Source organism: Thunnus albacares, chromosome 11, assembly GCF_914725855.1.
Source record: "Thunnus albacares chromosome 11, fThuAlb1.1, whole genome shotgun sequence".
In the NCBI taxonomy this organism is placed as follows: Eukaryota; Metazoa; Chordata; class Actinopteri; order Scombriformes; family Scombridae; genus Thunnus; species Thunnus albacares.
In genome coordinates this window covers 9,436,926-9,454,161 of record NC_058116.1, presented here as the reverse complement: position 1 = coordinate 9,454,161, position 17,236 = coordinate 9,436,926, and the positions used below count along the sequence as shown (strand labels likewise).

The window sequence follows — 17,236 nt, the reverse complement described above, 5'->3', positions numbered from 1 at the left end:
CTCTCTCATTTCTTTCCCTCTCCACTACCCCATTTCTCTATTTTTAATTGTGCTCTCTTTCTCACTCTGTTTGTGTGTGAGCCTTCTTCAAGCTTAGCTTTGGAGCATTATTTTCTTCATGACAGCATTGTTGACAGCTATCATCCCTCTCGTAGCTGTAGACTCCATTGGCAGTCTCTCACAGCAAGAGCCCAGCCTTTTACACCACACCGCTATCAACAGTGGGCCAGCTGTAAGCAACACCCGCTGCTTTCAGCTTATCTTTAAAGCCCAACCATTTGGATCACACCGACCACGAGGCAACAGTGGCGTCCATCATGTAGACGTCATTTAAAACTCATTTATCACTGGAGCAACATCATTAGTGCAACTCTACACATCAAACCTGAGCCTCCCCTCATTTAAAATCCCATCATTTAGTCATTTGACACAGCCATTGAAGATACAGACAAATGTGAAAACAATGAGGTGATACTGTGTGCATCCGTGGCACTTGTTAAATGGATGAGGATTACTGATTCTCTATTAATACAAACCATTTGAACATCAATAGAGAAATTTAAATAAGAATGGTTCAGCACACACATGCACACTGTATACACACAGGCACACAGCTCAGCTTCTGTATTTCCAGTAATTTATCAGAGAAGCAGAAAAGATGCATGTTAAAGTGTCATAAACATATTTCATAGAATTATGCATGTGTGTGAGTGACAGAGAGACATTTTACACTAGCAGCATCAGCAGCATATTAATTGTGTAGCGTGTTTACCTGGAGGCAGGCAGGCGCACGGCCATGTGGTTTGTTGACATCCACAGCTACAAGCTGCCATCCCCCAGCAGCGTCTTCGTGGAACATCTGTGGCACAAGGACAGCACATGAGGGGCAGCACACACAAAAAAAACACACACACACACACATTAAAAAAGCACTGGACAAAATTCAAACACACACATCTACCCTTTGGCTACATCTTCATGAAACATCTGTGGCCACAAAAAAAGCTGAAGGCATCACAAACACAGATTCATGGCCACACAAGACAGCATGGTAGCTACTAAATACAGTCTGTAGGCCTAAGGGCCTAACACTAGAAATAAAAATAAACCAACAGTAATAACACCAATAACACATCAGACAGCTTGCTCATTGATGAGTATCAACCATCCCTCTAAATCATCAACACAACAACTCAATCATAAGCATTATCTTGTGGGCCCTTCCACTCCTGTGTACTGGACCAAGCAGTGTTACAGATGTTGCAAGAACAAGGCTGTGGCCATAACAGGGCTATGAATTCAGATTGTTATGAAGAGGCTTTCTAGCAGCTTGACTGAATTCAAAAACGGTAAATTCTTACATATGAGAAACACAGGCTGGTTGGCCTAGTATTCAGAAAGAAGGGTAACCATGATTGGGTTGCACCAGCTAACTGTAAATCCATCAAAGTTTGTGTGCCAAGTCTCTCTTAAATTCTTAGTGTCTAGTTGCACCGTTAAAACCTCTTCCATTAAAACATCTAGTAAACACTTTAGTAATGTGTAAATCAGTTGCTAAGAAACATCTGTAGCTCCTTCCAATAAGAAGCAACCAACTATGTAAACATGAAGTCACTCAACAGTTTTAGGGGCCAAAAGATATAATAAAACTTAACTGACAGTCCTTTGTGAATGTACGTACGACTTACTTACTGCTTAACAGTATTTATGCAGTGAGAAGGAAATATATATTAAGAATTCAAATGTTTGCATTAAAATGTAATGTTAAGCGCTAGGTCACATATGTCAACCCTATTCCTTGATACCTTTTTTACTCTTCAATCCAAACAGGTCATATATTAGCAAGCTAATGTTAGTTTGTCAGCTGGTTAAAATTCAGCTAGCTTATGCAACGGTTACACCTGGCAGTTGGTAAGAGCAAATATTTAGTAACTAAACTCTATGTAAGAACTAGTTTATGTGGTAAAACTAGCTTTAATTTAGTGATACATAAATCTCCACTTAGTAAACACTTCCGCTATAACTAGGCTAAGCTTGAATTTACGAATAGCCAGCTCCTGATGGCACAAATGAAGATCAACCCTGTCTCCCTCTGCAGGAGAAACTTTACATCCAATTCACATGTTTGATGTTGATCCGAAGATTAAGAGTTAACTTCACCAAATGTTAATGTCAGTTAGTTACCTTACCTTGGTGTAGCCCCAAATGAGCTTAAAATGGCATTATTTCTGACATGATAAAACTGTTCTTAACCATGTCTTAATCATAGTTTTTTGCCATAACCAGTATTCCCTCATCTTAACAATATAACCATTCAGTGGTTGTTGTAAGCTGATATTATAAGACATTGCCATTTTAACTCCATGTAATACAGGTTCTGCAAAATTATGCAATTGACAGTCTATATAACAAATGGGCTGGTAAAATTCCACACAACATGGAAAACAACTTTGCTTTATGAATGTCACCTACATTCACTTGGCATTTCTCAATGCACTATATAGTGGGTTAAACCACTGTTTAACATTAGTTGTTTCTGGAATGGTGGGGATGACATACAACACAATTCTGAGAATCAATTGCCATTGGAAGGTTGGTGAAGTTTGAAAAAAAAAAAAAAAACACCAGTTGCATCACACAGCCAATACAAAGAGCAGCTGCTTGCCTCTTACATGAAGAAATCCTTCAACCACTCTGCTTTATTTGTCACTATACTATTTAATTACATAACTTTCTCCCACTCTGTTTCAGCTTTGTCTTATGCCTCTCACATCAGTGTCACATTTGGTCACATCCTAGCAAGACCATGGTCCCCAATCCATAGTTTTTATAACCTTGTTTTTAATATAACATGGCGAGGAGAACATTATCTACAACCAAGATGTCAAACACAGAGAGCTGATATCATTCAACCGCAGACAAGCCAAGTAGACTTCAGTGTCATCAATCAAACTTCAGGACAAAAAACTGGATCGATGAAACAAAAGTGGATTTATCCATTGTCATTTTATCAAGATACTTAGGCTTTACAGCCTAATCTATTTTAAAAGCCTGAATAATCTGGAGACAGCAGAGCAAAGTCAAATAACTGGGGAGTGTGGCATGGGTTGTTTCTCCCAGGGCCAACTTATACCAGCCTTCCTCTCTAGGGAAAGTGAGGAAGGGAACATATTGTTTCAGCCTCTGTGACTGACAGTTAAGTGTTATACCACAGCTAATTAGTTTCCCCCCATCTACGATAAAGATTGGGGCATGACGATTATTTTTGATAATGGCAAGAAAGACTAATTGTTTTCAAGGTCATAGCTGTATATGCATGCCAGTGGCATCAGCCTGGGTTCCTTCATGACTGGAGTAATACAAGTTTTAGTTTCATGACTTTCCAAGATGTAATCTTTCAAACACTGAGAGGGAATAACCCTAACCCGGCCAACTCTATTACAATTAAAGATGTCAAATGCTTAAAGGGGAATTTGGATTCTTGACAAATACAATCCAAACTTCTGGTAGGCTTCAATGTCAGACCAAGGATAGCTTTTCTTTTCAATCAACAAAACATCTGCAAAATACATGTAGAAACGAAATAACAGAAATAAATGCAGAAACATGTATCCATCCACCAAATTTATTGTTGTATTTATCAGTGTTTTAATTGGCTACTGTTATATATACACAATGACTTATACTATAATGTTATATATCTTTGTGAATTCTAAAGACATTAGGCTCTGAAACAAATAACATCTCTGATTTCCTGCTTCATTATCTTTCCAGTTTTCAACTGTAATGTAATCATACTTTTTGCAAAATACTTTCTCTCTCTTTCTCTTGATTTTCCCTGCTTCAAACCCACTTCCCATCCCTCTGTGGAAATTTCAGATAACTCTATTCTATGTGTGCAAGAGACAATCAAATGATTGTCACATGAAAATAAGAATTAATTGAGATCAGAGTCACAACTCTCTCTCATACCTAAAGGGACATTTGCAGAAGAGCTAAATGTTCAAATGTGAAAACATGTCAAGTCAATGCTAATCACTAAAATAAATATGTGCTGTCTGGACTGAATGTTTGTGAGATATCTGTGGGTATTTATAGAATGAAACTCCAAAAACTCAGTTTTTTTCCCTTACCCAAATCAGTCCTTTATGAGTTTAAAATTTTGGTGTTCTCCTCTGCATACGCACAAACTCAAGCCCTAAAATTATTGGTTTTTTTGTCTAAAAATCTTTTAATAAGCTTATTGTCATCAAAACCTTCCTAGACACCTCTGATGTGCTAAACATTGTCTGAGATAGAAGTAATTTCTTAAAAAAGTTGATAAAATCCTGAAGGGATAATCCCTGTAGTATGTTCTGGGTCTGTCCCAGGGTCTTCTTCCAGTTGGACATGCCCAAACTACCTCCAAATGCATGCATCCTGGAGGCATCCTGATCAGATGCCCAAACAACCTCAAATGCTCCTCACCTTGTCCTTGAAGGTGATCCCAGACATCCTTTAACATAAACTAATATTGCCAACTTGTATCTTCAATCACATATTTTCGATCGGTTTTGGTATTTTGAGTCACTTCACAGAGTTCATGATCTTTAAGAGTGGCTGGAACAGACACTGACTGTTAAATCAAGAGCTTAACCTTCTGGCTGAGCTTGTTTTTCACCACAACAGTCTGGTGTTGCGGCACCAATCTGCTTGTCAGTGTCATTCGTTCTTACCCTTACTTGTGAAGAAAACCCTGTGATACTCGAATTCCTTCACCTAAGTCTGTAACCTGCTCCCAAATAAAGGAGGACAAACCACCATTTACAGGCAGAATACATTGACCTCAAACTTGGAGATGCTGACTTTCATCCCAACTGTTTCAAACTCAGCAATGAACCTGCCTGGTGCATGTTGCTGGTAATGGTATGATGAAGCCAACAGAACTAAGCAATCATCAAAAGACAGAGATACAATCCTGTAGTCACCAAAGCAGACATTCTATCATTTGGCTGCACCATGGGATTCTGTCACTGAAAAACACGAACAGATTCAGTGAAAAGGCACAATCTTGGATGAGCCCTATGCCTACCTAGAACCTGCTAGACTTATTTGCAAGAACAGGGACAAGCAACGTTGATAATCACTTCAGATTAAGGCACCACATAGCTGTCTTGTCACATTTTTTCAGCTTGTATGTCTGTGTGCGCCTGAGTGTGATAGTTCTACCTGTGTTGTAGCAGTAGAGGTGGTACTACTTCTTGAGCCCCACATCTGCTGAAATTGCACTCTGATCTCAGCAAATGTCTCAATGATGACTGCAATGAACACATTCTGTAAAAAAGCAAGATAGAGAGATTGTGAAACAGAGGCGGTGGGAGAGAAAAGTGTTAATTAAAAGTAAATGACTGAATGCAGGTCCATCTCTTTGCTTCTTTTTACTATTCTGGACATGACATACATTCTCTCATTAGCCAGAAAACATTCTACTAACAAGGTGAAATCGTTATGTCTGTAAGGTGAAAGATAAGATTATGTCAATTAACCAAAACCTATTGGTGTTCAACTATCCCTTGCTGCCATGCCATGGGAGCTGAAAGCATTATGATAAAGTGCAGAAAGACAAACACTGGCTCTAACCTTGACAAGCCATGCCAAGAAGAAAATGAGAGTTATAAAGTAGAAGTAGGAGCGCCAGCGAGGGAAACTGTCAATGGCTCTGTACATGAGGAACACCCAACCCTCTTGTGAGGCAGCCTCATACACAGTAAAGATACTTGTACCTAAACAAAGAGAGACACAAGAGTCAGAGAAATGTACAGTCAGATGAAAAATAGAGATTGAAACAAAGAAGAAACAAGTGTTAGTATCAGTTCTTTGCTTAACACAGTGATGCCTGTGAGCCTCATATCAATTACCATGGCTCCCCTCAGACTAAGCCTTTCAAAAAGACAATACCTCGAGTTTCTCTTTCCATCTATAATTAATGTACATTCTGACAGCTTGCAGGATGAAAAATACAGACAGCTGGTATCCTCATAGTTCCCTTCTTTATAATGAAAAAACTTAGAATTCAAACTGTTTGGCAGACTCATTAATCTATACAAATGATCTGTAATGCATGTCTTTGTCACTGTCACCGCCAAATTTGGTCAGATGTGGCTAATTAACATAAATTTGTGAGTTGGCCAAACTACAAAATGAAACTTTGTTTGTTTTCTTGTTAATGTGCTCTCTGCAAATGAACTGTCTGTACTATTATCCCTTGGCCAAAGAGGTTGAAATCGGGAAAGAAACACCACTCCATACTATTCTAATTTTTGAAAAGATTGAGAGCGGACTGTTTCCTTTGGCTATTCAAGAACACAACCAGATTAGGGAGTCTTTCCTTAGATAAAAAATATTGCTCATTGCATCAGATCATTTTTAGACAGGTGACCAGCAACTGACAGCAGCTGTCAAGTGTAATTGACTGAATCTACCAGTTCAACTATTAAGCACTTTACATCACTGTTTTAAGCTTATTATCTTAACAGTTCTGAATCAGGGCCTCTGTGATTCAGGGCTAGATCCCAAAGTTACTGTATTTTTGTGAATGTCTCATTCTTTAGATAGATAGATAGATCAGTGGGTAATCTTTAGTACAGACAAGTACTGTACTCAAACTGTCAGTAAGTCTGTGAATCATTGTGACCAACTGTGATTTTATATTTAGAGAAGCTGTTTGTTGAGTTTGTCAAATGTGAGGTTTTTGGTACTACAAGCACCCCTGTGCGAGATGAGTAGCATTGTTGTAAAACATCTTCCTAAGAGATATTTCTTAAAAATAAAGGCCAAAATAATAAAATAAAGGTTTGTATATGATGCATTTAAGCTTCACATTACAAGTTACATGAACATTTATAAAGTGTGTTCATAGATCAATACCTGACCTGTAGGCTGTACATTGCATTGAATCTGCCATATCCCAGTCTATAATTTCTAAATTACTGTTAACTGTGAAGCTCACACTCTCCTTCACGGCTATATAAAGATTAGGGGCTCTGCACTGTGTACTGACACTGAATGTGAGCACCATTTAGCTGATAAGAATGCAGGATGCTGCTGAATGGCACAGCTTCACACCAAAGCTGGTATATACAGCACTTTCATTCTCACGTTATCACACAGGGTCATTCTTCCACATTTCACAAACAGAACGTAGATTTAAAGATGAGCAGCAGCTAGTGTATTCTTGCATTTGTGTCTTCTACAACTGTTTTTGTTATTTTTGGAGTCACTGTTTTCATTCAGTTCAGCTTGATGCTGTAAAATAAATGACTTTAAGCTTTTCCAGGCATGTGTTAACAAGTGCGTCTAAGTATCAAAAATATATATATTCACTTGTCCACAGGTAATTCCTCTAACAGTGAAATATAAAATATTACCTAAAATCTCACATATACACACTTACAGTCATATACAATTACTGTCCTTGCCTATAGATGGAGTACATCAACATATCATGGAGGTCATGGAGGTCTACACTGCAGCCACCGTTACTTTCCTTTTCACTAAAAGGAAACTAAATTACATTCAAAATATGGTCATTGTAAATGTACCTTTTTAAATACTTATGTTTGTGTGTAATATGTTTGAGTGCATAGTTTATGGGTATGGCTTATACCTAGTTCATTGAAGCCACTGTAACCAAGTTCCTGTCGGCTGAGACCCAGTTCTTCAAGGTCCATGCATTTGAAGCCATGAGGACACTGGTAGCCCTCCCCATCGGGGGAACAATGAGTGTCTGGGATGGCCAAGCTGTTCCATGACACATTACTGACCAAAAGAGAAAAAAAAACATGAATTAAATAATATGCAACATGTGGTACTTGGAATTAACAACTAAAAAAGAGGAAATATATATACTGTAATATAAGTAAATGTAAAGGTTGCAGCTTATTGTAGATATTTTAAAAGTGCACTACGTACATCAGGGAGTGTATGTTTGGGGTCAAATAAATAGCTGGCCAGTTACTGATTCAAATGTTGTTATTAATAATAAATGTACTGAATGACAACATTCATGGAGGTACAGTCAGTTTTCAAAAAGTAGTAGCAGAGTGCCTTTACAACAACACAAGCATGAGATGCACACATAAACAATGAATGTTGCCTGACACATACAGAGTACATACACACACTGCCCCTCCTCCCCATTTCCCTGTCTTTTAGCCACAGGTGTTATTCCAGGAGCGGCTTGATTTCTCTAATGAAAATGAATGCCTTCAAATTGGCTGCCCAGACATTCATCCAAATTGTTTATTAAGGGGTACAGGATCAGAAGGGATAATTTATTGCACTATCACAAAGGGCAATCAGAGGCATAGTGGTGAATCCCGATAAAGCTAATTATACTGGGCTGAATAATACCACTGTGTCTTATCAAAGAAAAATCCCTTTTCTTGATGACAAAGGGGAGATAGATGGAGGCCCAAATGAGAGACCAAATGTCCACTAATACCATGATATTAATCATTTTGTGAGTCAAATGAAAAACCAAACAGTTCTGTGATAAGATATTATTAATGATCAGAGTCTGCAATTCGATTCAACCAAAATTAATTTGTGAAGCTTTGCATGATTGGACATGTGAGGTCCTGTCAACAACCTCTGCCCATCTCAACAACTATCTCTTGTCACACACGCTACAGAAACACAAGCATTGCTATTCTGTTGAGCACATGACAAAACACGCTACAGTATCAATACTCTTTTCTAAAGTGCTCCTATTCCTTTCCATCAAAATATCAGATTTTGTCATTTTTCTCATTTTCATGACATTTTTCATATATGACTCATGAATATAATTGGAGTAAGCATCTTACACCCTTTGTGTAAAATGCGTCTATTTTATTAATTGGTTCAGAATATCTAATAACTTCACACATGCACACACAATACTATCATATAACCCTCACAATGTAGCTTTAAAGAAATCTACAAAACACAAATGTCGTCCTCCAGTTAAGTATATCTAATTTATACTGCACAAATGCATGCATGATATTCATGCCATGGGGTCAAATAGTGATGAGGTCAATTGCAGAAACCCTGACATCCAGAAAAGGAGACCCTACTTTGTTCACAAATCCAAAACCATTTTCATCTAATACCCATATCAGAAAATGTCTCCCCTGCTATTTTCCCCAATTTCCATCAAATCCCTTGTGTGTGAAAAGCTAGAGAGCTTTGACTTTGTGTCAAGGGCATTTGGACAGATAGAGATTAGACACATCAGTCCTTTTGTGACATATTTTTAAAATACCCCATTAGAAGCATATGAGGGATTTAGGAAAAGGAGCACAGCAGCAAACAAATTAGATACACAGCTGCCACGCCACTTTTGGATTGATGTTACAGAGGGACATCAGAACTATAAATGTGAAAATATCCTGTGCTTTCTTTCCTGCAACTAATGGTCAATATATGCAGTGTCCCTAGGGTGCTTAGGCACAAATCAGTACAGGGAGATAGATGGGCAGCTGCTGAGCTGAATGAGCTTAATACAATGGCTGGACAACGTAGGAAATTTTAATTATTATAATTAATGTTAGCTCTTGCTGCAGGGGCTTTAACCATGATGGTCACTTCCCCCATTTTTGTCTCCACAAGCATTCCTATTCTCTGTATCATATTATCATCACCCTCAACTGAATGATGAACACAAAGGAACCCTCACGGATGTGTTTAAATACATATTGTATTTGTACAACAACACGTGCACACACTGCACACAGCACTTGAAATTAAGGATGTCCTGTTGTCTCGAGGACAATAAAAATAGCACCTGGGACACAAAGATACGGTGTCTGGGACAATTCTGAGACAGTAGAGAAAATTATCATTACAAAAACATCAGAGCAATTTCCAAATAGGCATTATTTGGATAAACTGACCATATATTGGAAATCTAAATGGTTACTTTCTCACATGAAAGAATATTACAACTTAATAAAGTGACATATTAACAGTCCTACAACGAATATTACAACAGCTTTTAACTTGGCTGTCCCAAGCCCACACAAGTCAGCTCCCACATGTAACCTCGATAAAACAGGAAGAGCAAGTACACATCAGGGCATTTGGACTGTACTTGGCTGGATTTGGAGTGGACTTTGAAAATGGAACAGTACTTTGACAGCGACTGATGACATTTCACAAGTACACAAGAACGCAGATTGAGAAATGCCTACAGAGAGGCAGCAGTAAGGAGATAATTATGAGAATGAGATGTACATATTAACTCAAAACAAATTAAATTGAATGTTAAACTATGAAGCTGTCATGGTGTTTAAAACACAATGAAGTGTTTACTATGAGATATGTTCAAAGTGAATGTATGTAAATTTCTATTATCGTAAACCAATCAGAAACAGGTTTAGATTTGCACTGCAGTTTGCAAAAATATCCACTGACTCACTGTTTTTATAGCTAGGGGAAGACAGTTTCAGAGAGTGGGAGCTACAACTGCAAAAGCTTGGTCACCCTTCGTTTTTAGCCTAGATTCCGGGACAGCCAGAAGGCCTTGGTCAGAAGACCTGAGGGATCTTGGTGATCCCACTGTAGTCAGGGGATACAATAATTCAGAAATGTAAAGTGGAGCCAGCCCATGAAGTGTTTTATAGGTGATTAAGAGAATTTTAAAATCAATTCTGCAGTCGAACCAATGTAGAGTGGTCAACACTTGTGTAATGTGTGACCTACATCGTCTCTTAGTTAAAAGTCTAGCTGCCGCATTTTGGACCAGCTGGAGCCGAGACAAAGAGGAGCGACTCAGGGTGGTGAACAGTGCATTGTAGCAATCAAGAAGGGAGGAGACAAAAACATGAATGATTTTTCCCAGATCTTGAAAGGATAATACAGATTTGATTTTGGCAATGTTTCTTACTTGACAGAAACAGGATTGGGCCACTTTCTTTACATGCAACTCAAAATTCATGTGTTGGTCAAAGAAGACTCCTAGGTTCTTTGAGACTCGCTTAACGTTTGCTGCTAAAGGACCAATACACTGCTGTATTTTATCATAAAATGCTTTCAGGACCTATAGGAAGGATTTCTGTTTTGTCCATTAAGCTGGAGTTATATGACATCCAGTCTGTGATAGCAGTTAAGCAGTCTTGCAAGGTAGAGAGCTTACGAAGGTCATTTGGTTTGAAAGAGAGGTACAGCTGTGTATCGCCCGAATAACAATGATAAAAATAAACTGACTAATTAAGAAACAAAGGGGAAGCATGTACAGGAAGAACAGAATAGGACCAATGTTTGAACCCTAGAGCACACCACAGGTCAAAAGAGCAGATGAGGAGACATAATCATCAATAGCCACAGAAAAACTTCTGTCTGACAAATAGGAAGCAAACCAGTCAAGGGCAGTGCCAGTTATACCCACCTATTGCTGAAATAGAGTGGTCAATAGTGTCAAAGGCTGAACTCAGGTCAAGCAGCAACAGAACTGAACATTCCCCAGCATCAGCATGCATTAGGATGTCATTTGAAACCCTACAAGGAGCAGTTTCAGTACTGTGCCTCAGACGAAAACCAGACTAGAACTTATTAAAGATATCATTGTTGACCAAGGTATGTAGGTGTTGCTTACAAACTACTTTCTCAAAGAAAGGAGAAATGAAAGGAAGTTTGGATATAGGTCTATAGTTATTTGGAAGTGATGGGTCAAGTTTTGATTTTTGTGGCTGAATAATAGCATGTTTAAAGCAATCAGGCACATAGCCAGAGCTAAGGGAGCTATTCACAATAGAGAGTATGATTGGGCCTAAGGAGTCAAAAACATCTTTAAGAAGAGAGGTTGGAACAATGTCAAGAGGACTAAAGAAGGGATGTATTTGGGAGACAGTGGCTGTGAGTTCTTCCTAAGAAATTGGGCTAAACTGACTCAATAGAGAAACATGAGCTAGACAGTCAACCCCAGAGGTACAGACAGGCAATATTGAAGACCTTATGTCAGTGACCTTATCTACAAAGGATGATAAAAAAACATTTCACAGTCATCATTTGAAAAGAGTAGGGGGAGGGGCAGGGTTCACCAATCTATCAACTGTGCTGAACAAAGCTCTAGGATTTTTCTTATTACAGTGAATCAGGTTGGAGAAATAGGCAGTTCTTGCCTCTTTCACCTTTTGATTAAAAGATGACAGTAGTTCCTTCATATAAGTAAAGTAAACCTCCAGCTTAGTGCTTTTCCACCTACGCTCTACCTTTTCTGCACTCTCTTTCTAGATAACTTATGTTATTGGTCATCCAAAGGGATGAGTTGACAGTACAAATCAATTTGTTTTCAAAAGGAGTGACCAAATCAAAGGTTGACAAAGAGAGTTTGTTAAAGGAGCAGACTAAGTCGGTCAGGACAGCGAAGGTCAAATCCTTACTAACGTCTACAAAGACAGAGTGCGAGAACCAGTTGTGCACTTGATAGAATGGATGTCAGCATTAAATACAGCATCAAAAATAATACACTTATGGTCAGACACAAATATGTTCTCAATACATAGAGCATTAAGGTTCAGACCAAAAGTAAAACTGAAATCAAGAATACGACCATGATTGTGTGTTGGCCCTGGTATATGTTGTGTTAAATTCAAAGACTGAGTTGTGCTCAAAAGCTCAGCAGCAAACTTATCTGATACATCATCAACATGTATTTTGAAATCACCAATAATCATAACTCAAGTTTAACAACCACAGAAGATAAAAATTTGGCAAAATCAGTTAGAAAGCCATCATTTGGGCTGGGTGGGCAGTAAATCAACATAAAGAAAAGAGGATCAGCCAATACAATCCTGAACATATGCACTTCAAAAGTGTTGAGATCAGCATCTGTCATTACTTCTGTTCCAAACCAGGGTCCAGTGATCTGCAGTCAAAGGAGTTGAACAGGGCAGTGTCTAATGCTCTGCTGCTGCTCTAACCAAGAAGCTGTTCACTATACCTGCTGTAGGATGGGGAGTACAGCCTACAGAAGCAGAAGGAAGCCACACAACAGTTGTTTCAAAAGAAATCAGATCAGAGAGTGTCCCAGCTGGAGCCAGACCACCACACACCACTAGACAGGACGGGTTAGACTATACATCATTTCCATGGATAGCAGAGGAATTTAGGTTCACAATCTGTTTAGCCTGTGCAACGGCAATGTCATATAAAACTGGAAAGAAATTGAGTTTTTTGCTTGAGCTCCGATGAGGATGTGCACTCCTTTAGACAAAAGAAGTCTTTATTCACCTTTTTATACAAGAGGCATTTTCCACGTGTATATCCATTATGTCTTTCATCAAGCTGGATCTCATCTTCAGTTACACCCACTTTAAACATTCTGCAGCATAAACAAATCAGCAATAGCGATTTTTCCATGTCAGATCCAGATATAGCTGGAGCAGGGTATATTTCAGATATATGTCTCACTGATTTTACTGAACCAAACGCTTCAATGCTATAGTGCATCAGGTGGATCAATGAAAAGCCATTTGCACACTCAATCAATTAATCAGAATGAACTCACAAAATTTATCTTCATCCATCAAGTTTTCTGCAATGTGTGAAACAGCAATTTAAATGGCTGTTCCCATGATAAACTAACTATTGAATCCAACACCCATTGCATCCCACTACTATGCTCTAAAATACTTTCTTGAGAACATATTGTTACATGATAAAGTTTGTGCAGGAGGAAAAGCAACCCTTACAACTGTGAAGGTTTGATGTCTCTTTCAAAATGCTCAAAATACAACTTTACAAAAGATGCACACAGTCAGATGCTCATAGAAGAAAACAACAGTTTCTTTGTGTGGAAGGCTTCAGAGTGATTTTAAAAATGACAAATGTGGCAATAGATGGCTTCAACTTTAAAAGCACCACAGTGCACAAAGAAAAACACAGCACCAGCTGGGTGGCAGAGCACTTCTAATGGCAGAATAGAGCAACGAGGAAACCATGAGTTATTGCAGAGCTGGCCAGTCCTCTCAATACTGGTAACCAAAATGTCTTCCCTAGATTGTAATATATAATTACATTTTTATTACATAAAATCTCAGAAATATTACCTTTATGGTAAGAAAAAAAATATTTGCAGAAGTGCTGCACCACATAAAAAAGCCAATTTAATGTGTGAGGCTAGATGGTCACACTGTGTTGTTCTTGTTGATGAAATGAGATCCTGCCAGAATCTGTCAGACTCAGCTCAGCAGGTGACAGTCAACGACTGATCAGGCGGACCCATCACTCATCTTCTTTGTGGTAATTAACTAAAGCAGGATGTCACAATGCGGGAAGTAAACAGAGCAACATTTTTAACTTTTCTCCACATGGGTAAATACTGGCAGGTCAGACAGTCACTGTTTACTAGGGATGTATGACCAATTTACTGTACAGGGTGCTGGTACCACTGTCAGACAAGTTCTGCAGTGAAGTTAAAATAACATCAGCTCTACCACCAACCTTTCATTTTAAATGTACAAGCATGGTATTGCATAGGGGAAGCTTGTTGTTCTTAATGAAGGACAAAGATGCATTCTCCTTAACAGCTGTTAAGGTAGGGTCAAGCACCAAAGTGAACTTAGTTTGGCATTGGATATTCAACCGCTCACCACATCTCTTATCATCAATGTTTACAAAAATATTGCATAAGTTATTCTCATAACAGTTATTTTGTAGAAAGGACAACGGAACAGAAGCTCTACCTTTATGTTAACGCTCAATCTTTGACTGGGATTTGAAGGTGAGCACTATAACTGCTATAAACAACACACCAGTACACTTATTCGTCATTAAATGGATCTGGCTGTATCATGTTTTGCTAAAGAATGGATTTCATCTGTCAAATAATATACGGTGTAATTCACTGCATGTTAACCAGTGCAACTGTTAACTTAGTGTCACAGATGAGTCCAATAAAAGCATGAGAAAAAAATGTTTGCAAGCTAAGAAAAAAATCAATCTCAGAACCCATCAGCTATCTGTCTGACACAATTTAGCCTCTGGGGGCAACTGCAAATATTTCAGGGCTTCCAGTGTAGCCCGCAGATATCCTGATAATGGATATCCAGGCCAAGATTTTCTCTTCCATACACCAGTCATTGTTTGCAGACCAATTAGCCACTTGAGACGGTCCAGACAACATTTTGGCTAACATATATATGCATTTGAATGTAGATCTTTTTTTTAAAAATTGTCAGACAATAGCTGCTGAGTTCCAAGATTGCATTTTAGCCAATGCATTCCACCTCTTTTGACTGTTTACCTGCATACAACCAAAGCCCACTCAAACATGATTGATCAATACAACTCAGACTACAAACGGACTACAAAAGGAAATCAGAACGCTTCCAGTACCAAAATCTTGCCCCATTGCCTACAGATTCTGCATTCATATGCAGATATCTGTTTATAGAGATGAAGAAAAAATAAGACACATACGATACAAAAATAAGAAAAAATTGAGACAGAAATCCCCAAAGCAGCAAACAGTTTTTGATTGTATTTAAGTCCCAATCTACTGAATTATTTACCCATCTATGTATTTGGGTTTTTTATTTCAGATTTTGTAGTGTAGACTGTGCTGTGCTTAGCTTCACACAGGCAGACTGAAAAACAAAGCCTCGACACCTTTCCTAACCAAATTGCTAAACTCACAAGTAATATAAACTTGTGAGCTCACAGCCTGCTGGAAAACTCATTAAGACTGATGAGGAAGCCTACAGTATATTCCTTATTATTCAGTAGCTGTATTTATAGGCTATTTATGTTTAGACCAAATGTACTTGCTGGTGAATTACATAAGATTGGCTTTAATAGCCTGTAATGCACAGATAATATGTCTGGCAAGATGCATGTTCATTCATGTCAGTTTAGATATACACTCAGCATAGTCCCTAGTCAGATATACTGTAATAACAAAGATGTATGTCCTCTAGCTTCTTAAAACTATTTCATACTAACCTTTGTTATTGCTATAGTAAACATAAAATGTGTCACTTCCCTGAGGACCTCCATTACAGACATTCACTACAACAATGACAGTATAACAGTACGGTAAAACGGTTATTTGAACAGAGATGGTGATCTGTGGAAACAACAAAAAAGTCATGTTCTGTTATAGTTGCAAATAAATGAGTTTTTACCCTTTCTGTGTATCATTAGTCACACAGTGATGGTTGAACGTTCCGAACATTTGAACACCCAGAATTCCATAAAGCAGGAGAAAGAACAGCAGAAAGATAGAAACGCTCCAGATCTGTTCCCCAGATCGCCTGCAAAGAAGAGGAGTGAAGGAAGACATATCTGATTGTTAAATTTGTATATGCACAATCATCCATTAATTATGGAAACCCTTTTTAGGGAAATGCTCAATTACTACAGTATTATACTTCAGAATATTGGTGATGCGGGAGCGAGGAAGCTCGAAGCGGAAGTAGATCCTGAAGGCCCGGATCATAATGAGTGCTCGGGGGATTCTTAACATTCCCCACGGAGACATCTGATCCACGAGCTCTGCTATTTCAAACACCTAAAACAAAGTGAATAGTTAAGGAGTAAATAACAGCTACTACAATGTCTTCAGTCTGTACACTTTCAGGAAAACAATGTACTGTAATTGCAGAAAAACTTGAATGTTGCAATATACCTGCAGCACCAGGGACACCCAGATGAAAAACACCATGAATCCATCAAACATACACCAGCGATCCTTCACATAGGAGTTATCACCCTGTGCAGAGAGGGAGATAAGAGTGAGACAAAAAGGGAATAAAAGGGAAAGGAATTATAAAATAGAACAAGAGCAAGAACTGTGAACATGAATGAGTAAATAAACTATACTGAACATAAACATCATCATTATTCACAGCCATTTTGTTAAAGAAAGCTGATGTATTCCACCAACTAATAAGCATCCTGTGATGTTTAAAGGCATTTATAATGCTAGTCTTATAATTCTGAAAATTGTCCATATCAACAATTGCCAACCATCATCTTCAGACAGAGAAAGCTTTTTTTTGTGAGAGGAAGCCTTTGTGTGAAAAAGTAATAGTGTAGCAATTTTCAAGGAAAACAACAAACATCAGAAATGACTGTGCCCATGTTGACAGACTCACCGCAATATTCAAACAACTCTGTTTTCAACACGATAAGACAAAAAATGATTAAGCCCCTGAAGTGTGAACAAACCGAAATGTCATGGGGCCAGCAAAAATGGGCATACTTAATTACC

General features: G+C 38.3%; 1 protein-coding gene across 5 annotated transcripts in view; it reads right to left on the bottom strand.

Moving 5' to 3' along the window:
* The window catches only part of nalcn (sodium leak channel, non-selective), a 78,845-nt gene that overhangs the window by 55,242 nt on the left and 6,367 nt on the right, over window positions 1-17,236 (bottom strand). For 4 of the 5 annotated variants that reach the window (XM_044366080.1, XM_044366083.1, XM_044366081.1 and 1 more), the window contains 7 exons: window positions 16,652-16,735; window positions 16,395-16,534; window positions 16,149-16,277; window positions 7,646-7,797; window positions 5,620-5,762; window positions 5,209-5,313; window positions 773-859 (listed from right to left, as the gene is read on the bottom strand). In XM_044366080.1, the coding sequence (XP_044222015.1) occupies window positions 773-859; window positions 5,209-5,313; window positions 5,620-5,762; window positions 7,646-7,797; window positions 16,149-16,277; window positions 16,395-16,534; window positions 16,652-16,735 (840 nt within the window). Of the gene's footprint in view, window positions 1-772; window positions 860-5,208; window positions 5,314-5,619; window positions 5,763-7,645; window positions 7,798-16,148; window positions 16,278-16,394; window positions 16,535-16,651; window positions 16,736-17,236 lie in introns of those variants that run through there. The other variant, XM_044366084.1, reaches the window with a different exon arrangement.